Raw genomic sequence first — 25,687 nt, 5'->3', positions numbered from 1 at the left:
AATGTGTTTCCCATTATTCTGTTTTTTGGCTGCACCTTGCAGGATCTGATTTCCCAACCAGGGACTGAAGGGGTGGCCCCCACATTGGAAGGACAGAGTCTTACCCCAGGATCACCAGAGAAGTCTCTGTTCCCCATTATTCTAAAACTAGGAAGGTGAATGGAGTAATCAACTAAATGCATACTGAACAGTTCCCCTTCGAGTTCTCCTAGGGGATTATTTTCAGCATCATTTATATGAATAGCTTTGAAAAAGGGGTACACAAACAGTGTGGTGTCACCCCAAATCCTGACAATGACAAAGAGCAAACCTGAAAGTAACAGGGCTTATCTTTTCAGCAGGGCTTCCCTGGCTTAGACATTAAAGAATCCTCTGGTGATACGAGAGACTGGGTTCAATCCCTAGGTCAGGAAGATACTCTACAGAAGGGAATGGCTCCCAACTCCAGTATTCTTGCCTGGGGAACTCCATGGACAGAAGAGCCTAGTGGGCTACAGTCCACGTGGTTGCAAAGAGTTGGACATGACTGAGTGACTAACACACATCTCCTCAGTGATCAATGCAAAGAAATAGAGGAAAACAATAGAATGGGAAAGACTATAGATCTCTTCAAGAAAATTAAAGATACCAAGGGGTTCAATAAAGGACAGAAATGGTAGGGACCTAACAGAAGAAGATATTAAGAAGAGGTGGCAAGAATACACAGAAGAACTGGACAAAAAAAGATCTTCATGACCCAGATAATCACCATGGTGTGATCACTCAACTAGAGCCAGACATCCTGGAATGTGAAGTCAAGTGGGCCTTGGAAAGCATCACTACGAACAAAGCTAATGGAGGTGATGGATTCCAGTTGAGATATTTCAAATCTTGAAAGATGATGCTGCGAAAGTGGTACACTCAATATGCCAGCAAATTTGGAAAACTCAGCAGTGGCCACAGGACTGGAAAATGTCAGTTTTCATTCCAATCCCAAAGAAAGGCAATGCCAAAGAATGGTCAAACTACAACACAATTGCACCCATCTCACACACTAGTAAAGTAATGCTTAAAATTATCCAAGCCAGGCTTCAGCAATACGTGAACCGTGAACTCCCTGATGTTCAAGCTGGTTTTAGAAAAGGCAGAGGAACTATAGATCAAATTGCCAACATCCACTGGATCATCAAAAAAGCAAGAGAGTTCCAGAAAAACCTCTATTTCTGCTTTATTGACTATGCCAAAGTGCTGGGAACCAGCGTGATGAACTCCACCCATGGCAAAGATCATGAGGAAGGAGGCTTGGCATATGCAAAGACGTGATCAAGCCTCAGGAAACCCCCTGTTCCTGAGCATCTACCCCAAAACCAGAGTCTGTTTTATGCTCTCCCCCATAACTGTTTTTCTTGGAGAAGGAGTAAACCTGCAGCTCCAAGGCAATAAAAATTCTTGGACATGACAAGAGCATTTCAGCTTACGGACTCCTCTGAAGGTTATCTAGCCCGCCTGTATAGGTTTGTCTGGCCACATGTGATTGTTTACAGCCTCCCAATCTGAGAGGCACAAGATGTTTTAGACTTACTAAAGGCAAATTCTTTTGAGGAACTGGAAATTATTAGTATAGTGGGTTGGTTAGGAATTATATTGGTGATGGGTTTTTCATTTGTTGTGCCAATAATTGCTGCTAATTTCCTGCCCTGGGTGTGACAAGGGTGTCTTAAGTCAAACCTCTCTGCTGACAGACTAGCTTGTGTGACAGGATTATCCATACTCTACCACATGATTGTTTACAACCTCTCAACCATAAACAGCACAGAGAGTTTTGGAGTATTTTGAGAGTCTTAATTAGCATAGGGCTTTTCTCATTGTTGAGTCAATGATTGCCACCAGGCCTCCATATCCTTAGGCACCTGGGAATATATTAATCAATGTATTTGGAATATAGAAAAGGAAATATAGTAGTTTTTAAGGTTAGCAATACTAGATTTTTTAAGTTAATGAATTTTCTCTTTTGTAAGAGATCACTGTATGTAAAATAGTGTATGTAAAATAGATCACTATATGTAAAACTGTAACTTTATCACTATCTTAAGACTAAATAGATCTTAAGGGGAACATTGGTGAAAGGATTTTCATTTGTTGGGTTGATGTTTGCTGCTAAATCTCCATGTTCCCTGCCCTTATAATGAATATAACTAGCATATAGGAGAAATAAGCAATAACCTTTAAGCATATAGGAGAAATAAGTATTAACCTTTAAGCATATAGGAGAAATAAGCTTTAACCTTTAAGCATATAGGAGAAATAAGTATCAACCTTTAAGATTAATCATTTAACCTTGGGTTAAATAAATTCCTTTCTTGATTGTAACTCACTACACCCTCATCCTATAGGAATGCAACTTTATTTGGAGGGTGGTGCCTGGTTTAAGAAAATACACCCTTGGAAAAAATAAGTTTTTGGTTATCAGAAAGAAAGGATCATAAAATGTCAGCAGGTCTCATGGCCAGAAGATGACGTAAAATCCCTAAGACCTTCTTTTTATACATTTATGTGAAGCACCTGATTTTGATAAAGGTCAGGACTGCTGACCCCCGCGTGACTCTGTATTCATCCCTATGTGTAACAAAAGGTATATAAGCAAACCCAAAAATAAAGAAATGGGATCAGTTTCCGGAAAGACTGATACCCCCATGTCGTTCTTTCTTGCTCCCCGTTTTTCCAGCTGAATTCCCATCTGGAGCATGGATGCTATTCCACGTAAACCAAGTTATTCAGCCTCTTTTTCTCCACTAATTTTCCTACTACACTATCCGTTTCTAATCTCTCTGTATATCTGTAATTAAATATGTATTTTTCCAAGGACACCAACTCTGTCCCCACCTTCGAATCACCCTGGATCCACCGGGGCTGGACCCCGGCACCAAAGCCTTTGCCTGTGTGGATCACAATAAACTGCGGAAAATTCTGAAAGAAATAGGCATACCAGACCACCTGACCTGCCTCTTGAAACCTGTATGCAGGTCAGGAAGCAACAGTTAGAACTGGACATGGAACAACAGACTGGTTCCAAATAGGAAAAGGAGTACAGCAAGGCTGAATATTGTCTCCCTGCTTATTTAACTTATATGCAGAGTACATCATGAGAAATGCTGGGCTGGAGAAGCACAAGCTGGAATCAAGATAGCCAGGAGAAATATCAATAACCTCAGATATGCAAATGACACTACCCTTATGGCAGAAAATGAAGAACAAAAGAGCCTCTTGATGAAAGTGAAAGAGGAGAGTGAAAAAGTTGGCTTGAAGCTCAACATTCAGAAAACGAAGATCATGGCATCTGGTCCCATCACTTCATGTGAAACAGATGGGAAACAGTGGAAAACTTTATTTTGGAGGGCTCCAAAATCACTGCAGATGGTGATTGCAGCCACGAAATTAAAAGACACTTACCTTGGAAGGAAAGTTATGACCAACCTAGACAGCATATTAAAAAGCAAAGACATTACTTTGCCAACAAAGGTCCATCTAGTCAAAGCTACGGTTTTTTCAGTAGTCATATATGGATGTGAGAGTTGGACTATAAAGAAAGCTGAGTGCAGAAGAATTGATGCTTTTGAATTGTGGTGTTGGAGAAGACTCCTGAGAGTCCCTTGGACTCCAAGGAGATCCAACCCGTCCATTGTAAAGGAGATCAGTCCTGGGTGTTCATCGGAAGGACTGATGTTGAAGCTGAAGCTCCAATACTTTGGCCACCTGATACGAAGAGGTGATTCATTTGAAAAGACCCTGATGCTAGGAAAGATTGAGGGCAGAATGAGAAGGGGACGACAGAGGATGAGATGGTTGGATGGCATCATTGACTCAATGGACATGGCTTTGGGTGGACTCTAGTAGTTGGTGATGGACAGGGAGGCCTGGCATGCTGTGGTTCATAGGGTCACAAAGAGTCGGACATGACTGAGCGACTGAGCTGAATTTTCAATACTTTTAACAACTGCAACTTACTAGAACATGTGAAAAAATGTATTTTTCAAATATATCACTTCTGACATATATTTCCTGAGGTCTCCTTTCCTTTGCCTAATCTTTTCCTTTCCTTGTCATTTCTGGTAACTTTCAGTTCAGTTCAGTTCAGTTGCTCAGTTGTGTCTGACTCGTGGCAACATCATGGACTGCAGCATGCCAGGCCTCCCTGCCCATCACCAACTCCCAGAATTTACCCAGACTCATGTCCATTGAGTCAGTGATGCCATCCAACCATCTCATCCTCTGTTATCCCCTTCTCCTCCTGCCTTCAATCTTTCCCAGGATCAGGGTCTTTTCAAATGAGTCATCTCTTCGCATCAGGTGGACAAAGTATGGGAGTTTCAGCTTCAACATCAGTCCTTCCAATGAACACCCAGGATTGACCTCCTTTAGGATGGACTGGTTGGATTTCTTTGCAGTCCAAGGGACTCTGAAGAGTCTTCTCCAACACCACAGTTCAAAAGCATCAATTCTTCAGCACTCAGCTTTGTTTTGAAGAAAAATTCTCTATTTTCCTTCTATAAGAGTTTCAACATGATTAAATACTTTCAGTTCAGTTCAGTCACTCAGTCGTGTCCGACTCTTTGTGACCTCATGAATCGCAGCATGCCAGGCCTCCCTGTCCATCACCAACGCCTGGAGTTCACTCACACTCGCATCCATCAAGTCAGTGATGCCATCCAGCCATCTCATTCTCTGTCGTCCCCTTCTCCTCCTGCCCCCAATCCCTCCCAGCATCAAAGTCTTCTCCAATGAGTCAACTCTTCACATGAAGTGGCCAAAGTACTGGAGTTTCAGCTTTAGCATCATTCCTTCCAAAGAAATCCCAGGGCTGATCTCCTTCAGAATGGACTGGTTGGATCTCCTTGCATTCCAAGGGACTCTCAAGAGTCTTCTCCAACACCACAGTTCAAAAGCATCAATTCTTTGGCACTCAGCCTTCTTCACAGTCCAACTCTCACATCCATGCATGACTACTGGAAAAACCATAGCCTTGACTAGACGGACCTTAGTCGGCAAAGTAATGTCTCTGCTTTTGAGTATTAATAGAGTGGATACTCTGTGTAAGGAAGTATGTCATGAACAAGACAGAAATGGTCCCTGTCCTCATGGTGCTCACATCCATCTTCCTTGGGCTAAAATGCAAAGTGCAGCTGAACCACCGCCAGCTCCATTTGCCTTAAGAGCCAAACCTACTCTCAGGGGCCATAACTTTCAATTACTTAATGTTAACAGTGAGAAATTCTACAGGACAGTCTGCAGAATTTCAAGGGTCTGGTTAATTACAGTATGAATGGAAGTCAGCCTGCACTGCCCTCCCAACCTGAGAGCCCTGGTACTCACTTGTACATTCCAGGCGTTTCACATCTCGTGACGTCTCTAAGAAATATCGCCGAAGAAAAAAGAAAATGATGCCAAGGGGAATCACAGGTATAGCAGTCCAAGGAATCGCAGCCACCATCACAACCATGACACCAATCATAAGTAGAAATGTCTGAAATATTGAAAATACAGAGGCCTTCATGTCAAAGATACTTTTCAAAGATAAATTTTATTGATTTGTTAGGATTAAACTCCTTTCTTTGAAATTTGTTGAAACAGCAGGGAATCCTTTCCCTTCCAAAAAAAATAAAATTATAGGTGGTCCTCATGATGTTTATTGCATGCACCAAACACTCTGATAAGAACTTTCTAGGTATCAGCTCTTGTGATACACTTAGCAGCCCTTTGAGGCAGGTATTACTATTTTTAACAGATGCGACTATTTGAGGCTCAGAGAGTAGGAGCTGCATCTCAATCCGTCAGGAGTCGGCAGGTGTTACTAGAGAGGTGAGGAATCCAGACACATCAGCTATACATGTAGGGATAAAGAAGTAGTTAATTACAAATTCAGTGTAACATATCTAGTAACAGTATTATCTAATTTTACAAATGGAGACAGTGAGGAACAGGGAGAGGTAAAGCAACTTGATGGAGACTGCAAAGCCTAAGTCATGGCGTTGGCAAGCCCAAGTAATGAGCCATTATGACATATTTAAGCTTGCCTCCAATATACAGCCATCTTTCTATCATTATACCAAGTACTTAAAAGGCCCATTCCAAAGGTTAACTATTATAACAACTCAGATTCCATTTACAATGTGTGTGCTGTGTGTAAGGCTCTGTGCTGAGTTCCATGAACATTCTCTTAATCATCACATTATCCCCTGAGATGATATTCTCTGGGGAAATGATCTTGGCCTATAAAAGACAGCAGGTAGAATAGAAAATGAAATCATTGGTTGATGCTGATTTAAGCATCCATCTTTATCAGGAAAATTATGATACCCTGGAGGACAGTATCAGGTAATAAGAATGCAATCAACATTTAGTGTCTGCCTGCTATGAAAATGGAGTGGGGTGGTAGGGACTAGCAGATTCACCCAGTCTGGGCCAAGGCCTCTGATGTTTATGATCTCAGGTGGATACAAATCCATGGTGATCTGCACAGGGTGCTGGGGAAACACAGGGAGGAATATCTGAATATTTTTAGATGATTCTAAGACTCATGATGATTTTATAGGCTTGTTTAACAAATAGAATGAATGGCATGAATGATTTTCAGGCAGTAATCACAGTTGATGGAAATTTTGACCAAAAGGGAGCTGGGATGAAAAGGCTGAGATGCTTGTCTGAGTTAACACTGGCTGTTCTTTAAGATAAGAAATATTCCCCTGGAGAGGGGAAGGGCTGCCCACTCCAGTGTTCTGGCCTGGAGAATTCCATTTACTGTACGGTCCATGGGGTCGCAAGGAGTCAGACATGACTGAGCAACTTCCACGTCCACTTCACTTTATGCAAACGTAATGCTGCAAGGCAAGTATTGGTGTCCAGAGTCTGTGTCATACATCTGACTGTAGAAGGAGGACTGACTGTCCCATATTCACTTTATTAAAGTTGTTACTGAAGGCAATTCCAAAGGTAAAAACGTTCAGTTGTGAGATGATGAGTACCAGGGAGGTAATGTACAACAAAATCAGTATAATTAACACTGCCATATGTTACATATGAAAGCTGTTGAGAGATTTACTCCTGAGTCCTTATCACAAGAAAAAGTTTGTTTTCTATTTCTCTGATTTCGTATATATATGAGATGATGGATGTTCACTAAATTTATTGTAATAATCATTTCAAGATGTATGTAATTCAAATCATTATATTGTGCACGTATACAGTGCTTTATGTCAATTATATCTCAATAAAACTGGAAGAAAAATTTAAAAAAAAAAAAAAAAAAGAAATACAAGGTTGTCAGGGTAAGTGGTTGTCCTAAAGTTTCCCAGGAAGGTACTGCTTATCCTAGAGGAGAGGAGCAGTTTGTGCTCAGGGAATACCAGAGCCACAGCTGAAGGTGGGAGGAGCAAACGGCCAGAACTGTGACTCTGTGGCCAGGAGCCCTTGGGAACCAAACTGCATGATCTGGATGGAGACCCATGTGCTTTTCCTGTTTCTCCCCACCTCTCCCGTGGTATCAAAAGAAAACTGAGAGTGAAGAGGATGGAATTCTGAAGGAATAAATGCTAATCATAAGTGGAGAAAAATAGGGCTGTCTGACCTCCCTCCTACTAGACCTATAGAAAACAATTTCTTACAGCCGCTGGCTTGACTGTGCATCCTACCAGACTACAACCTTCATGTTCATGGGGAGGGGTCCTTCCAGCTCCTTCTAAGTCTAGCCTTTAGGTCACTTGGCTTGCCATTGTTGTTTAAAAAAAAAAAAGCTACTAAAATGTTAATTATAAAAAAATTCAAATTACTGGTTTTTAGCAGACTTGTATCATTTGATGACCATTCATTCATTTAAATAATCTGGGTCTCCCCAGGTGTCTTCCCTGGTGGATCAGTGATTAAAGAATCTGACTGCTATTCAGGAGACCTAGGTTTGATCCCTGGGTCAAGAAATTCCCCTGGAGAAGGAAATGGCAACCCTCTCCAGTATTCTTGCCTGGAAAATCCCATGGGCAGAAGAACCTGGCAGGCTAGAGTCCCTGGGGTCAAAAAGAGTCAGATAAGACTGAGCGACTAAACCACTCCAGGTGAGGGCCTTTTATGACTAACCCAGCCCAGTAGGTAACCTGGGAGGCAGAGATAAGATCAAAATGAAGGGCTCCATGGAATCTGTGCCAATGCTTTTTCCTTAGGTAACCACTGAAAACCCATTACTATTGCTCTCAGAACTTCTGAAGTTAGGTTTGGTCTTTCAGATTTCATGGTCCTAAATTCTAGGCAATGCAAAAAGGATGTCTCTAAAGGTTTTATTACACACACACACACACACACACACACACACACACACACACACACAAATTTGCTCCCACCTGAGAGTCACAGCTAACTCCACTGGAGAGCGAATGGTGGGGTTTGGTTCACAGTTTGCTAACCAGCACAATAGGAAGTTTTAGGGAAACATGGTGTGTCTCTTCCTTCATGTTTAGTGTATCTCATTGATCAATGGTTTCCTTTTCACTTTTGTCAGGGTTCAACGTTAATACAAAATTTAACTCTGGAGTCCTCTTATTTGCTAATTTAACAAGGTACACCTTAAAAAGAAGGACATTATAAAAGTATATCACAGGGAAATGTACTCAACATTCTGTGATAACCTATATGAGAAAAGAATCTAAAAAAGAATGAATATATGTACATGTATAACCTAATCACTTTGCTGTACATCTGAAATAAACACACCACTGTAAATCAACCATATTCCAATAAAATTAAAATAAATTTTAAAAAAGAAAAAAGTCTTTAAAAAAGCTAAAAGTCAAGGGCTTTGAAATTCATCTTATAAATAAAGGGAAAAAAACAGCATATTAAAGTATGTAGAAGAATGAAAATAAGAAAAAATAGACTCTTGAGAGCCCCTGGGACAGCAAGATCAAACCAGTCAATTCCAAAGGAAATCAACACTGATTATTCACTGGAAAGATTGGATGCTGAAGCTCCAATATTTGGCCACCTGATGTGAAGTGCTGACTCACTGAAAAAGACCCTGATGCTGGGAAAGACTGAGGGCAGGAGGAGAAGGGAGCAACTCAGGATGAGATGGTTGGATGGCATCATCAACTTAATGGACCTGAGTTTGAAGAAACTCTGGGAGATAGTGAAGGACAGGCAAGCCTGGTGTGCTGCAGTCCATGAGATCACAAAAAGTCAGGCACAATTGAACAACTAAATGACAAAAGACCTGAATGAAAGAGAAAACTAAATTCTAAGCAGCAAAATCAACAAACACAAAGCGTGGTTCTTTGAAATCACTAAAAATCCAAAAGAAAGAAAAAAAAAGAGAAAATTTACAATTCACACACATTAAAAGAGGATAACACGAAAGATTGGGATTTCCTGGTGGCTCAGGCTGTAAAAAATCTGCCTGCAATAGGGGAGATCCACGTTTGAGCCCTGGGTTGGGAAGATCTCCTGGAAAAGGAGGTGACAACCTACACCAGTATTCTTGCCTGGAGAATCCCATGGACAGAGGAGACTGACAGGTACAGTGCATGGGGTTACAAAGAGTAGGACATGACTGAGGAACTAACACTTTAGCTTTCATTTTAATACAGAAGACACCATAAGCATTACAAAGAGAATATAATAAACATTGTGCAGATAAATTTTAAAATTTTAATGAAAAGGACAAATGTCTTTTAAAATGACATAAAAACTAGCATAATGACATAGAAAATCTGAATAACTGCATATTGATTTAAGAATTTTAATACTTTTTAAAATTTTACTTAATTTTATTGTTTTGGCCATTCCATGTAGCTTGTGGGATCTTAGTTTTCCTACCAGCAATTGAACCCAGGCCCACAGCATTGAAGGCACCAAGTCATGACCACTGGACTATCAGGGAAGTCACTGAATACATAATTTTTAAATTTCTCAAAGAAAAGACTGTAAGTCCAAAGGGCTTCACAAAAACATTGTGCAGAAAAGTTTTACCAAACTTTTCTAGGGTACTTTTCCAGGGTCCAGCATTATCATGACATAAAAACCAGATAAAGACATTAAAAGAAAGAAAAATTGAAAACCAAACTGTCTTGGAATATTAAACAACATAACAATGAACTGAATCTAGCCATATAAAAAAAGATAATATTCCACAATCTAACTTAACTGGGCAAGTCTAAAATCCTCAGTTTCTCCTGTTACAAAGGACAGGCCGGAACCCTTGGGCAGGAGCTGATGCTGTTCACCACAAGCAGAATTTCTTTTTACTTCAGGGAGGCTTTGTCCCTACTCAAAATCAACTGATCACGGACTTCAATCACATCTACAAAATACCTACAGAGCAACACACAGATCACCTTTTGACTGAATAACTGAGGAATGTAGTCTGGTCAAGCTGACATTAAACTGACCATTAAAAATGGAAATATTTCCCTTGTATTTTCATGAGGATACATAAGAATTGACACTTTTGAACTGTGATGTTGAGAAGACTCTTGAGAGTCCCTTAGACTGCAAGGAGATCCAACCAGTCCATCCTAAAGGAAAACAGTTCTGAATATTCATTGGCAGGACTGATGCTGAAGCTGAAACTCCACTACTTTGGCCACTTGATGCAAAGAACGGACTCATTGGAAAAGACCCCGATGCTGGGAAAGATTGAGGGCAGGAGGAGAAGGAGATGGCAGAGGATGAGATGGTTGGATGGCAAACTGGAAATAGAACTGCCTTATGACCCAGCAGTCCCACTGCTGGGCATACACTTGGAGGAAACCAGAATTGAAATAGGCACTTATACCCCAATGTTCATTGCAGCACTGTTTATAATAGCCAGGACATGGAAGCAACCTAGATGTCCATCAGCAGATGAATGGATAAGAAAGCTGTGGCGCATATACACAATGGAATATTACTCAGCCATTAAAATACATTTGAATCAGTTCTAATGAGGTGGATGAAACTGGAGCCGATTATACAGAGTGAAGTAAGCCAGAAAGAAAAACACCAATACAGTACACTAACACATATTTATGGAATTTAGAAAGATGGTAATGGTAACCCTGTATGTGAGACAGCAAAAGAGACACAGATGTATAGAACGGACTTTTGGACTCTGTGGGAGAGGGAGAGGGTGGGATGATTTGGGAGAATGGCATTGAAACATGTATACTATCATGTAAGAAACAAATCGCCAGTCTAGGTTTGACGCAGGATACAGGATGCTTGGGGCTGGTGCGCTGGGATGACCCAGAGAGATGGTATGGGGAGGGAGGTGGGAGAGGGGTTCAGGATTGGGAACTCATATATACCCGTGGCAGATTCATGTTGATGTATGGCAAAACCAATACAGTATTGTAAAGTAAAATAAAAATAAAATTCAATACCTAGTCTTCATTTTTTTAAAAATTAAAATTCTTAGCAATTGAGGAATTAAAAGAAACATTTTCAATCTGATAACAGATATCTACCTAAAAAATTGCAATTGATATTATTTGTAATAAAAAATTACTGAAAGATTTTTGCCCTAAGAATACAAGGTTATCTAATCTAACCAATTCTCTTTAACACTAACTGGAAATTCTAGCCACAAGTCAAGAAAAGGAAATAAAAATCATAAATATTGGAAATGAAGATATAAAACTGTCATTATTTACAGCTGACATGATTGCATATGGACAAAATCCTACAGAATTAAAAAATAAAAATAAAAAAAACATACCGCTATTGACTCCAGGCAATGCAAAGTTAATTCACAAATAAATCAACATTTCTATAGACTAGCAACAAGCAAGTGAATAATGGTATCAGAAACAAGACTTCCCTAGTGGTCCAAGTGGTTAAGAATCCACCTGCCAATGCAGGCAACACAGGTTCGATCCCTGGTTTGGGAAGAATCCACATGTGCAGAGCAGCTAAGCCCATGTGTCACAACTACCGAGCCCAGGCTCTAGAACCAGACAGCTTCACCTACCAAGCCCATGTGCCACAAATACTGAAACCCATGTGCCCTAGAGCCCATGCTCTGCAATAGGAAAAGCCACCAAAATGAGAAGTCCACCCACAGCAACTAGTCACCCCCTCTCACCACAACTAGAGAAAGCCCACACATAGCAAAGAAGGCCCAGTGCATCCAAAATAAATGAACAAATAATTTTAAGAAAACAATCCAATAATACTATGAAAAGGCAAATATGCATAAATAAATTTAACCAGAGAAGTGTAAGATGTCTATACCAAAAATTACAAAATATTTCTAAAATTAAAGAAGACCTAAATAAGCAGAGAGACACATATTAGTAATTGCAGATCCAACATTGTTAAGACTCAGACTTCTCAAATATTCTATAGCTAAAAGGAAATATTAATAAAATTTTCAGGCTTTTATTTAAAAACAAATTGAAAGGCTTCTAAAATTTACACATAAAAGTAAAGAATCCAGAATGATCAAAGCAACCTTGACAAAGAAGCACAAAGTTAGACAATTTAACTATGGGTTTCATCTCTTATTAAAATGTACAGTAACTAAGAATGCAGTTTTGGTATAAGGATCAAAATATTGGCATAAACTGCAACTACTGAGGAACAACATAAATTATACAGATGCAGATTTCCTTAATCCAATGCATAAAAGTCTTTAACAAACTTGTCCAGAATAATTGGAAAAAATAAAACTAACCCACTAATTACTCTTTCACATATAAAAATTAGTGCAAGATGCATCAATATCTAAAAAGGTAGAACATAGAAAAGTATCTTCACATTCCTAAGGATATGTAAACATGTCAGGATACAAAAACATTAAATATGAAAAAAAAAGGTAAACATTAGACTTCATCAAAATTAAACCTTTATCTCCACTAAGGATATAAATGGCAAGCCACTGACTGGAAGAAAATATCCACAAAAGACTAATATTAAATATATCTTAAAAATAAACATCCCCAAGGGACATTTGAAGAAGGGGTTGGAGAAGGGATCAACATATCACAGAAATCTCAAAATGACTAACTCATTATTCAGTGGGAGAGGCTGAATACTCTCTACATACTTTCCCTGACATCTCTACACAACAAAATGCAAGGGTCAGTGGTGCTGAGACAAGTAAAGGCATTTCCACTCTTTGCTTTTATAAAAGCAAGTGACTCATAATAACCTATTACACTGAGTCTCAGGCTTTCTTCTCAATATCCAGATGCAGTGGTCTGTTCTTTTGGGCTCCCCTCTATGAAAAGAAATGACTGAGGACACTTCCTTCACATTTTCTTTTTCTTGGGCATTTTCACTTCATAAAACTGCAGTCAGTGTGCTCTGTGTGTGCTGAGGAGGGAATGACATAGTCCCTGGTGGTCCCACCACAACTGCCACTGGTGACTCAAGTCCCCTCAGGATTAGCCCTTTGTGACCATGAAAGGACGTGAAGACTAGTTCAGCTCTGCCAAGCTTCTGATTTTTTTTTTCCCCTGAATGAGGAGTGTGTGGGAATAAGCATTTTGCAACTTAGTTTTCCTCAATAAATTACAGTATTTTGCTGAGAGTAGCTGTGTAAGTTCACATGCTCAGAGCAGTCTCAAACTTTTTTTTTGGAAAATTAATATGCCTAAACCTAACTTCCTCATCTCACCTTCATTTTCACTTGTTTTAACAGTAAGAAGACACCTTGGAGGTGATGATTTCAATGACAAGAATTGTAGATAATTGAGACTTCTTACTCAGTGTTATTTGGGACTTTGGCAAATTGTATGAAAATTACATGACTCTGAAATATTTAATGCTCAGTGGTCTATCTTGAAACAACTGACTTTTATTTTGTGAGTCTATATAAGAAAATGTCTAGTATCATGCATCGAACCTGGACTGGCGATTCATTTCATATATGATATTATACATGTTTTCATGTTGATGTATGACAAAACCAATACAATATTATAAAGTGATTAACCTCCAATGAAAATAAATAAATTTATATTAAAAAAAAGAAAGTGTCCATCAAAATCTTCAAGGATTACAAATCTAGAATCTCTGTGGTACAAATTCATGAGATATTTATGGGCCTTGAGACTGTCTCTGACAATAACTTTAAAGCAACATAATGCCACTTTGCCAAAGGCAAAAGGAGAAGAGGGTGGCAGAAAATGAGATGGCTGGATGGCATCACTGATTCAATGGACATGAACTTGGGCAAACTTCAGGAGACAGTGAGGGACAAGAAGGCCTGGTGTGCTGCAGTTCATGGGATCACAAAGAGTAAAGCATGACTTAGCAACTGAACAACAACAAATACCACAGTCATCAAACGACTTCTCTTACCTAAAACACATATGGTATTTTTAAAACAGTTACTTAGTGCTCAACATGCATTTAGATGTTATGCAAAAATAGTATTAAAATTAATTTCCCTTTATCCTTCCAACATTCTTAGGAAGTGGGTGTTATTTTCTCCATTTTACAGAAAGGAGAATGAGGGTTTGTGGGGTGGAGATGGTAAGAGGGAGAGCTGGGACGGGGGCTTGGAAAGGGAGACTAGAGGGATCTGCACTGCCACACTTTAAAGCTGTTGGCACCATAAATGATTATCAGGTGCAATCACACCACATAAACTGACTTTTTTATGCTGCTATCCTTCATCCTTTGAAATGGTGAACAGCTCCAATTTGCCCAAACACATATAATGTGACTGAACAGGCTGGTAGCTGTGAGAGTCAGTGCACAGAATGGTGCACAAACTCATGATCATCTCTCTGTTGGGATGTGATCTCTGAGTGATATCACTTGAGGGGGTGAACTGTCCTGCAGTGTGGACCACTACTCAGAATCCAGGGTTTTCCTTAGCCACATTTGGCATCACTATCACAAAATATTAAATAAATGGTCTGAAATTTCATTTAAGGGAGTGAGAATAAATTAGATGATGGAAAGTATATGGAATAAACACTTTAGAAGTAATAAAAATAAAAATGATCAAGAATCTTCTAAGGTTTATCAAATACAAGGATAAGCAAAATCATCAAAAATGAGTTTGAACACAGGTACGCTTACAAAGCTGAACAAGGACTTTCCAGCCTCTTTTCTCCCCCAGCCCCTCCTCAGCTGATGATAGAGAAAAAGACTGGGTCCCACACAGGAACTTGGCTTCCACCAACACTTTCTGCCCAACCATCCACAGCGGCCTTTCCCTCTCATCCGGGAACAAAGTTTACCTCCTAGAAGCTCTGCCCACCTCCTGGACCAGGAGTCAGATCTTTGCATCAGGTGGCCAAAGTATTGTAGTTTCAGCTTCGACACCAGTCCTTCCAATGAATAGTCAGGACTGATTTCCTTTAGGATGTACTGGTTGGATCTTCTTGCAGTCCAAGGGTCTCTCAAGAGTCGTCTCCAACACCACAGATCAAAAGCATCAATTCTTTGACGCTCAGCTTTCTTTTTTTTTTTTTTTATCTGACCTCAAATTTATTTATTCATTTATTTATTTTGGATTCTTAATGTTTCTTCTATTTATTTTTTATTTCTTTCTTTTCAATTTTTATTTTTACTATATTTTACTTTACAATACTGTATTGGTTTTGCCATACATTGGCATGAATACACCACGGGTGTACATGAGTTCCCAAACATGAACCCCCCTCCCACCTCCCACCCCATATCATCTCTCTGGATCATCCCCGTGCACCAGCCCCAAGCATCCTGTATCCTGTGCAACAAAAAGAATAAAATACTTAGGAATATATCTACCTAAAGAAACTAAAGACCTATATATAGAAAACTATAAAACACTGATGAAAGAAATCAAAGAGGACACTAATAGATGGAGAAATATACCATGTTCATGGATCAGAAGAATCAATATAGTGAAAATGAGTACACTACCCAAAGCAATCTATAGATTCAATGCAATCCCTATCAAGCTACCAGCGGTATTTTTCACAGAACTAGAACAAATAATTTCAAGATTTGTATGGAAATACAAAAAACCTCAAATAGCCAAAGCAATCTTGAGAAAGAAGAATGGAACTGGAGGAATCAACCTCCGTGACTTCAGGCTCTACTACAAAGCCACAGTCATCAAGACAGTATGGTACTGGCACAAAGACAGAAATGTAGATCAATGGAACAAAATAGAAAGCCCAGAGATAAATCCACGCACATATGGCACTCAGCTTTCTTCATAGTCCAACTCTCACGTCTGCACATGACTACTGAAAAAACCGTGGCCTTGACTAGAGGACCTTTATTGACAAAGTAATGTCTCTTCTTCTTAATACGCTGTCTAGGTTGGTCATAAATTTCCTTCCAAGGAGTAAACGTCTTTTAATTTCATGGCTGCACTCAGCATCTGCAGTGATTTTGGAGCCCAGAAAAATAAAGTCTGCCACTGTTTCCTCATCTATTTCCCATGAAGTGATGGGACTGAATGGCATGATCTTCATTTTCTGAATGGTGAGCTTTAAGGCAACTTTTTCACTCTCCTCTTTCACTTTCATCAAGAGGCTTTTTAGTTCCGCTTCATTTTCTGCCATTTAAAAGTGGTGTCATCTGCATATCTGAGGTTATTGATATTTCTCCTGGCAATCTTGATTCCAGCTTGTGCTTCCTCCAGCCCAGCATTTCTCATGATGTACTCTGCATATAAGTTAAATAAGCAGGGTGACAATATACAGCCTTGACGTACCCCCTTTTATATTTGGAACCAGTCTATTGTTCCATGTCCAGTTCTAACTGTTGCTTCCTGACCTGCATACAGGTTCCTCAAGAGGCAGGTCAGGTGGTCTGGTATTCCCATCTCTTTCAGAATTTTCCACAGTTTATTGTGATCCACACAGTCAAAGGCTTTGGCATAGTCAATAAAGCAGAAATAGATGTCTTTCTGGAACTCTGTTGCTTTTTCGATGATGCAGCGGATGTTGGCAATTTGACCTCTGGTCCCTCTGCCTTTTCTAAAACCAGCTTGAACATCTAGAAGTTCATGGTTCACATACTGTTGAAGCCTGGCTTGGAGAGTTTTGAGCATTACTTTACTAGCGTGTGAGATGAGTGTAATTGTGTGGTAGATTGAGCATTGTTTGGCATTGCCTTTCTTTGGGATTGGAACGAAAACTGACCTTTTCCAGTCCTGTGGCCACTGCTGAGTTTTCCAAATTTGCTGGCATATTGAGTGCAGCACTTTCACAGCATCATCTTTTAGGATCTGAAAGAGCTCCACTGGAATTCCTTCACCTCCACTAGCTTTGTTCGTAGTGATGCTTCCTAAGGCCCACTTGACTTCACATTCCAGGATGTCTGGCTCTAGGTGAGTGATCACACCATCGTGATTATCTTGGTCGTGAAGATCTTTTTTGTACAGTTCTTCTGTGTATTCTTGCCACCTCTTAATATCTTCTGCTTCTCTTAGGTACATACCATTTCTGTCCTTTAACAAGCCCATCTTTGCATGAAATATTCCCTTGGTATCTCTAATTTTCTTGAAGAGATCTCTGCTGCTGCTAAGTCGCTTCAGTCATGTCCGACTTTGTGCAACCCCAGAGATGACAGCCCACCAGGGTCCCCCGTCCCTGGGATTCTCCAGGCAAGAACACTGGAGTGGGTTGCCATTTCCTTCTCCAATGCATGAAAGTGAAAAGTGAAAGTGAAGTCGCTCAGTTGTGTCCAACTCTTAGCGACCCCATGGACTGCAGCCTACCAGGCTCCTCCATCCATGGGATTTTCTAGGCAAGAGTACTGGAGTGGGGTGCCATTGGGTCTAGTGGAGACCTAATAACCTCAATGTATAGAGGTCACCTGGAAAAACACTGAATAAATTTCTCAGGGCCAATTTGTTTTTAAGGCTATATCTCTGAAAGTCACAATGGAGATCTGTAGGAAAATATACACATTTTAATTGTACACAAAGCCTTTTAAGAAAATATTTCATGTAAAGCACAAACAAGATGTATTTTATACAACAATGCATTGTAAGGTAGTAAATCTAAACTGAAATCATATTATCTGTACATGGGAAGATTCAGTCTGTGGTAACCCCAAAGGGATGCATACATGTAACCACTTTAGAAAGTTTTCAACACCTTTGCTTTCCCATTCTATTGTTTTCCTCTATTTCTTTGCACTGATCACTGAGGAAGGCTTTCTTATCTCTCCTTGCTATTCTTTGGAACTCTGCATTCAGATGCTTATATCTTTCCTTTTCTCCTTTGCTTTTCACTTCTCTTCTTTTCACAGCTATTTGTAAGGCCTCCACAGTCATTTTGCTTTTTTTGCAATTCTTTTTCTTGGGGATGGTCTTGACTCCTAACTCCTATACAAAGACACGAACCTCCATCCATATTTCATCAGGCACTCTGTCCATCAGATCTAGTCCCTTAAATCTATTTCTCATTTCCACTGTATAATCATAACGGATTTGATTTAGGTCATAGCTGAATGGTCTAGTGGTTTTCCCTACTTCCTTTGATTTAAGTCTGAATTTGTCAATAAGACACCTTAAGACAAAGCAATCAGCCTGTGAAAAGAAAGTGAAAGTGAAGTCGCTCAGTTGTGTCCAACTCTTTGCAACCCGGTGGACTGAAGCCCACCAGGCTCCTTCCTCCATGGGATTCTCCAGGCAAGAATACTGGAGTGGGTTGCCATTTCCTTCTCACTCACAGATCAAACCCGGGTCTCCTGCATTGCAGGCAGACGCTTTAACATCTGAGCCAAAGAAAAAGTATCTACGAAAACAAAAGACATTTTCTGAGATGACTTTGATCCCATAATAGAATTACTGGCTTAAAAGCCTTCATATCTTCAAAGATGCTCTCTATTAAACTTGTTGGACTTCCCAGGTGGCTCAGTGGTAAGAATCTGCCTACATTGCAGGAGACGCAGGAGACACAAGTCTGATCTCTGGGTCAGGAATATTCCCTGGAAAAGCAAATGGCAATGCACTACAGTATTTGTCTCTAAGAAATCCCTTGGATGGAGAAGTTTGATGGGCTGCAGTCCATGGTGTCACAAAAGAGTCAGACACAATTTAGCAACTAAATAACATTGTACTTGTTAAAGTATTATTTTCACCTTATTTTTAACCAATCCTTTACTTGTAAGTAACCACACCTGGCTTTATCCAAATAAAATGGTGCAGCAAATAATTGTCCTCTGTGGGAATATAATGCATCATCCTCATGCTCAGTTGTGCCTGACTCTTTGCAGCCCCATGGACACCAGACTCATCTGTCTGTGAAATTTTCTAGGCAAGAATACTAAAGTGGGTCGCCATTCCATTCTCCAGGGCATCTTCCCAACCCAGGAATGGAACCCTCATCTCTTGCACCTCTTGCATGGTCAGGTAAATTCTTTACCACTGAGCCACTTGGGAAGCCCAATACAATGCATAATTTAGTTAATCTAGGTTATCTTTCCATGAGAGTTTATTGTCTCTCTGTTATGAGATGTGTTCACAGTAAAGGGAGTCCACACCAGACACCTGGAAGGCAGAGGGAGAACCATTTACCCAGCATGTTCCTGCTTCAGGCCAATCTTGATGTGACTGTGTAGCCACTCCTGCACCAGGGGTTACTCATGTTAACTCAGCCTCCCAATCACAGCCACACCTCTCTCTCAGAAACACAGCCTCTTACGGAAGATAACAGGACACATCACCAGGCTGAAAGGCCCGCCTCCAGTCCCTGTGAAAAATCCTTGAGAAACAGGCACTCTGCTCTTCCCTGTGAAAACTCTGGCAGGACTGGTACACTACCTGGATGAAATCTTGAAATATCAGGGGCAGCAAGTCATCCATATCCCCAATGTCTCTGAAGAAACGATTTAAAATTCTTCCTGCAAGAATAGGATACAAAAATTACTCATTTCCTCAGATAGGAGCTTTAAGAGAAATGATTCATGAACAAATCAAAACAATATTTTTGAAGTATATGTATTTAGGGACTATCCTGGTGATACAGTCTCCCCAGTGCAGGGGACATGGGTTTGATCCCTGGTGCAGGAAGATTCCACATGCTACAGAGCAACTAAGCCTGTGCACCAGAACTACTGAAGCCCATGTGCCTAGAGCCTGAGACCTGTAGCAGAAAAAGCCACCACAATGTGCAGCAACAAAGACCCATGCAACTAAAAACAAATAAATGAATCTTTTTTAAAAAGTACATGTATTAAATATTTAATATATTGGGCTTCCCGAGGGGCTCATGCTAAAGAATCCACCTACTAATGCAGGAGACATAAGAGATAGGGGTTCAATTCCTGGGTCAGGACGATCCCTTGGAGTTGGAAATGACAACCCACTCCAGTATTCTTGCCTGAGAAATCCCATGGACAGAGCAGCCTGGCAGGCTACAGTCCCTGGGACTACAAAAGAGTCAGACATGACTTAGTGGTAACACAACAATAAATTTATTACAAATTCATATGAAATAAGCCAATGTCAGTGGTAAAGAGAAAAACAAAATAGGATGACACTTAAAGAGAAACAAAAATATCACCAAATGGCAGTGGGTGGGGAATTGAAATTGAGTCCTGATTTCTAAAAGAATGGGGAAATCTTGTGGCAGTAACAGGAAGGGTTGGTGGATTTGAGAATGTTCCCTCTCTTTAGATTCATGCCATCTAAGACTTACTCCAAGTGCTAAATCGGTAAACAAATAGTTACAAAATACCTAAGTTAATCCTAATTGTTACATCAATCTTGCTTTAATTATCAAGATTAATTTTGCCAAGTGATACTTTTTAAATAAACATAATTGTAACTTCTCTGCAATTTTTCTTCCCCTCCAGATGGCTCACAGCAGCTCACATTTTGGGAAATTATGGCTTGTGGCCATTTCCAAGTTGTAAGTTTACTACTGGGGTAATAAGCCATTATTTTCATAAGTATACCAGGTATGACAAGTACAGACTTATGAATAAGCATCTAAGAAGACCAGAGGGATGTAGGCAGGAAAACTGAAATATTACTAAATGACCAAGAATCACTTATCATCGATTTTACTTCCCTTCTTAGAATCCACAATAATAGTATATCCTTAAGGCTGCAGAATAGAATATGGGAATTTTTGGTAAATATCTGGTGCAAACTAAAAATGTCACCTGTCACATCAGTAAACAAAGGATTCAGCAGCCATCAGGACTCTGCAGCCACCCCTGCAAGGGTGGTGCACCCTGAGGAGACTCAGGATGAGAAAGAACAGGATACTGGCCCAGACAGGGGAGGTGCACACCAAAGGAACTGTAGCAGGGAGGAGCCAATACTGACTCCATGCTGGATCTGTTTCTTTGACCATTGCTATTCAATGCTTTTGTCAGGGACCCCTGCCCTCCTGCCTGAATATTAAACCAAAGTGGCTTTTATCAGCTCACAGGGAGACAATCTGACCCTCACCAGCTGTGAATGGCTACAGAAAAAATACCCTCTTATTGTGCAAGATAAATGGCCTTTTGACTTCACTTCCTCGCCTCCTCTCCCCTATGTTCTGTAAAAGAACCAGGTATTCAGACCCCAACAAGATGGTTACTTTGAGACATTAGTCTGTCATCTTCTCAGTCTGCCAGGTTTCCAAATAAAGTCATTATCCTTTGCCTTAACACGTCGTCTGTAAGACTCACTGGCATTGTGAGGCAAGCAGAGCAAGCTTGAACTTGGTAGCAAATAATACCACTATATGTGGTTTTTCTCTTCATGCCATCACATACCAGAAACAAAGACCACCATAAATCATCTATTAAAAATTCTACTTTTGAAAATAAACACAGAGAAGAGTTCAATTTAATATATATATACCACTAAAAGAGTAAATAACTGATGCCCCTAAACCTTTGGACCTATCTTTGCAGTACTTATTTGTGCTTCTATTTTCTTGAAGGAATGAAGTTCTGATAATAGACACAGGAGAGGGAGACAAGATATACACCATGTGTGCCTGCTGCTCTAGGATTAGTGATCTTAAAGATTTAAACTTGTTTCCAAACCCTTGAATAATAAATCAGCATCTAGAGAAGTCTATAGGTCATCAAGAGCCTGGTTAATAGTGGTCACAACCTCTCAGAGGCTGTGATAACAGAAATTCAGTCCCACTTGATGCTCCTAAATTTATGACTGTAGTTTTCACTTTAACAGGAAAAGTAGACTTCACAGCTGTAATAGCAAAGACTCTTCCAATCACTTCCTCACTTCAGCTTCATAATAAGATGAGATTGCGTGGGCCTCTGCAGTTTACCATCCTGTGCTCCTCACATTACCTGGACTAAAGAACATGTGTTGAATAAATCTGCACAAGATGTGGCACTAAACAGTCTTCTTTAATCCTCACAACAGTCTTGTGGAACAGGAAGGGTAGTGGTCATTCCCATTTCACAGGAGAGAAGTTCCCAGACACCATGCTGTCATCCTCACTGAGGTTAATTAGGCACTGACCCTTTCCTAAGTGCTGTGAATGTATTAACCTGCTTAATGCCCACAACATCAAGATATTGGTAAGTGTGTAAATAGTATCCTCATTTTATTGGTAAGAAAATTGAAACACGGAGAAATTAAATAACTAGCATATAAGTCCTAACATAACTATAACTGGCTACTATTGTTAGTAACTAGCACCAGGATTGAACCCAGGAAGTTGGCTCCAGGGTCCATACTTATAACCATGACAACATCCTGCCTGGAGGTTTGCCTCCCCAGTAGTATGCATCTACTTTGGCCTTGATCACACAGCTAGTTGGTGGCCAGGTCAAGGCTACTGCTGTCCTCTCTCCAGTCACATCCCTGCCTCAACAGGTCCTATATGACCGGCAAAAACAAAGCCACCCTGGGCCTCAGCACAAGTCTAACCAACTGAACAGAGTGGCATGTGTGCTGATGAACTAACTCTTCAGAGGAACCCAGGTCAGGAGGCCACCTTCAGAAGCAAGACAGGTCAAAGGCCTCAGGGAGGAGGAAACAACCACTGGGAGTTGTCAGGGACACTCTTCACACTGAAGGTCCACCTGCTATAAACCACAAGACTTCTTAAATGTAACCAAAAGTCCATTGTAAAACTAGAGGATTGATTTTATTGAAGAGGATGTTTACATTTCACTGATCTTGTATTTTAATTAATCTTACATTACCGTTTAGGTAAAACTCAAAATATGGGCACATGTCAGAGCTCTGTGGTTCCAGAAATGGATGGGCAAAGAAAGAAAGAAACACACAGCCTGTATCCTGTAGAGATGTTCCTGGAAGAAGGTCCTTCCTAGTTAGCGTAACACTGTGTAACACAGCCAACGTTTCAACAACTAGTCAAAAACATTTCAACATATTTGCATCATCTGTAGGTGTTTCATATGCCACATAACAAATGGACACCTAAATCATCCTGCAAAGTAAACATTCATGTATTGCTGCAGACATGTATAAATTGGAATAAAAGCTTATATGCTCCTATATTCAGATTTTCTCTGGCAGGAAAAATTATCAGTGAAGCTTTTGTAGAAAATGAATAAACATACACAGTGATTTTCTTCCAAGCATATCTTCCATTTTCAAATATGAAAATGTAACTAGGCACTTAATGTGTTAACAAGACATATTCACTAAAAAATTTGGTGTCTGACTTACCTATTGGATTTATATTGAAGAACAATACAGGAGCTCTTAAAACGGTCTCCAACATTTTGTTGTGCAAAGTTCGTGAAGAATTAACAAGGATGTAGAATATCAACAGAGACCGTGTGATGCCAAAAAGGACAGTAGACACAGTTAACCCTGCAATAAAGAAACATGACTCAGCACAAAATCTCGGTCTTATCCTCAACCATGCTAAAGCATGGCAGGCAGTTTAAAAATATACTGTGTATTTCATTCTATAAATCAAATTTGTATAGAGGTTTACATATATAGAATACAGAATAAAAAACTGATATATATATATATATAAAGTAGATTCTCACCCTCTCCCTCTCCCACAGAGTCCAAAAGCCTGTTCTATACATCTGTATCTCTTTTGCTGTCTCGCATACAGGGTTATTGTTACCATCTTTATAAACTCCATATATATGCGTTAGTATACTGTATTGGTATTTTTCTTTCTGGCTTACTTCACTCTGTGTAATCAGCTCCAGTTTCATCCACCTCATTAGAAGTGATTCCAATTAAAATAAATAAATTTAAATTAAAAAAGAAAGTAGATTTTCTAAGAGTTTAATGCTTTCAAAAAACCACATTTATAAAGAAAAGTATAAAAATCAGTTTTCCTCTCACTAAATAGAAATAACACAGGGGAGAAAAATAAGTGTAAACTGCCATCACTGACTCGATGGACATGAGTTTGAGTGAACTCCAGGAGTTGATGATGGACAGGGAGGCCTGGCGTGCTGCAATTCCTGGGGTCACAAAGAGTCGGACACGACTGAGCGACTGAATTGAACTGAACAGTTTCACTCTAGGCTTGCCTAATTCAATTACAAGTTCTAATAAAACTTATAAGACAGATAATTATACAAGTAGCTGATCTTTCTTTCTCCACATTTCAAATCTCATTATTTAAAACATGTCCCATAATCTAAAAATAAGGTATGCTTTGGTGAAAGTGAAAGTGTTAGTTGCTCAGTCGTTAGTTGCTCATACTCTTTGCAACCCCATGGACTGTAGCCCCCAGGCTCCTCTAACCATGGAATTCTCCAGGCAAGAACACTGGAGTGGATTGCCATTTCCTTTTCCAATGCTTTGCTACCAGCACATGAATTAACAGGGAAAAGGAGACATGATATACCATTTCCTTGTAATTTACAAGGAAATTTACTTCCATGTAAAGTAGACTTTTAAGAACCTACTGTATAGCACAGGGAACTCTACTTAATGCTCTGTGGTGACTTAAATGGAAAGGAAATCCAAAGATATATATGTTCAATGGTTCACTTAGCTGAACAACAGAAACTAACACAACATTGGAAAGCAACTATAATAAAAATTAATAAAAATTTAAAATAATAAAAATAAACTAGTTACTTCTATGTCCAAGTAGCTATAAAGAGTATGAAAGACCATGTTAAGTTGCAAGTGGACAATCTCTTAAATTATTGTACTGCAAGAAACTACAAATTATATTTTGACATGAGATAATCTAAACAAGATAATCTAAACTAATCTCTCACTGTTTTACAGAACCCCAAAGCATTTGTAAATAAATATAATCATTTAAATTTATGTCTTATCAATGACATAAATGAGTACTACTATGCATATAAAAATTAAAATAGCCCTCCAAACATCTCTTTAACTCACAATGCTATACAGAGTGGGGATAACTTTGGCAATATATAGTCCTTTTTTTCCGTTCAGCTACCACATCAGTGTTATTTAATTTCTGAAAGCTGCTCAAATTCCTGAATTCCATCAACAGGAATTTGCCTTAGCCCACCATCTTATATGAATGTGTAACAGAATCTCTTTCTTCTTCTTTAAGCACTCATTGTCCACCAATTCAGAAGGTGAACAGCTGGTAGATTCGAGTTTCTTATCAAGTGATCAATAAAATAAATACCAAATTTCAATGAGTGGATTTTTACATAACTTACTCTTTGTAGAAAGCTTGTACAAGCATTTCCTGTGAGGATATTTCAATTTTAGTTTTTTTGTTTTGTTTTGTTTTGTTTTTAATTTTACTAGGGTATAGTTGCTTTTCAATGTTGTGTTAGTTTCTGTTGTTCAACAAAGTAAATCAGCTATACATATACA

General features: G+C 39.5%; 1 protein-coding gene across 1 annotated transcript in view; it reads right to left on the bottom strand.

Annotated features, from left to right (window-relative positions):
* Window positions 1-25,687, bottom strand: part of LOC128057589 (ATP-binding cassette sub-family C member 4-like) — a 172,878-nt gene that overhangs the window by 68,290 nt on the left and 78,901 nt on the right. The window contains 3 exon segments of the mRNA XM_052650037.1: window positions 5,350-5,500; window positions 19,721-19,800; window positions 23,570-23,716. Of these exon segments, the coding sequence (XP_052505997.1) occupies window positions 5,350-5,500; window positions 19,721-19,800; window positions 23,570-23,716 (378 nt within the window).

Source organism: Budorcas taxicolor, chromosome 12, assembly GCF_023091745.1.
Source record: "Budorcas taxicolor isolate Tak-1 chromosome 12, Takin1.1, whole genome shotgun sequence".
NCBI classification, from domain to species: Eukaryota; Metazoa; Chordata; class Mammalia; order Artiodactyla; family Bovidae; genus Budorcas; species Budorcas taxicolor.
This window is presented reverse-complemented; position numbering and strand designations above follow the sequence as displayed.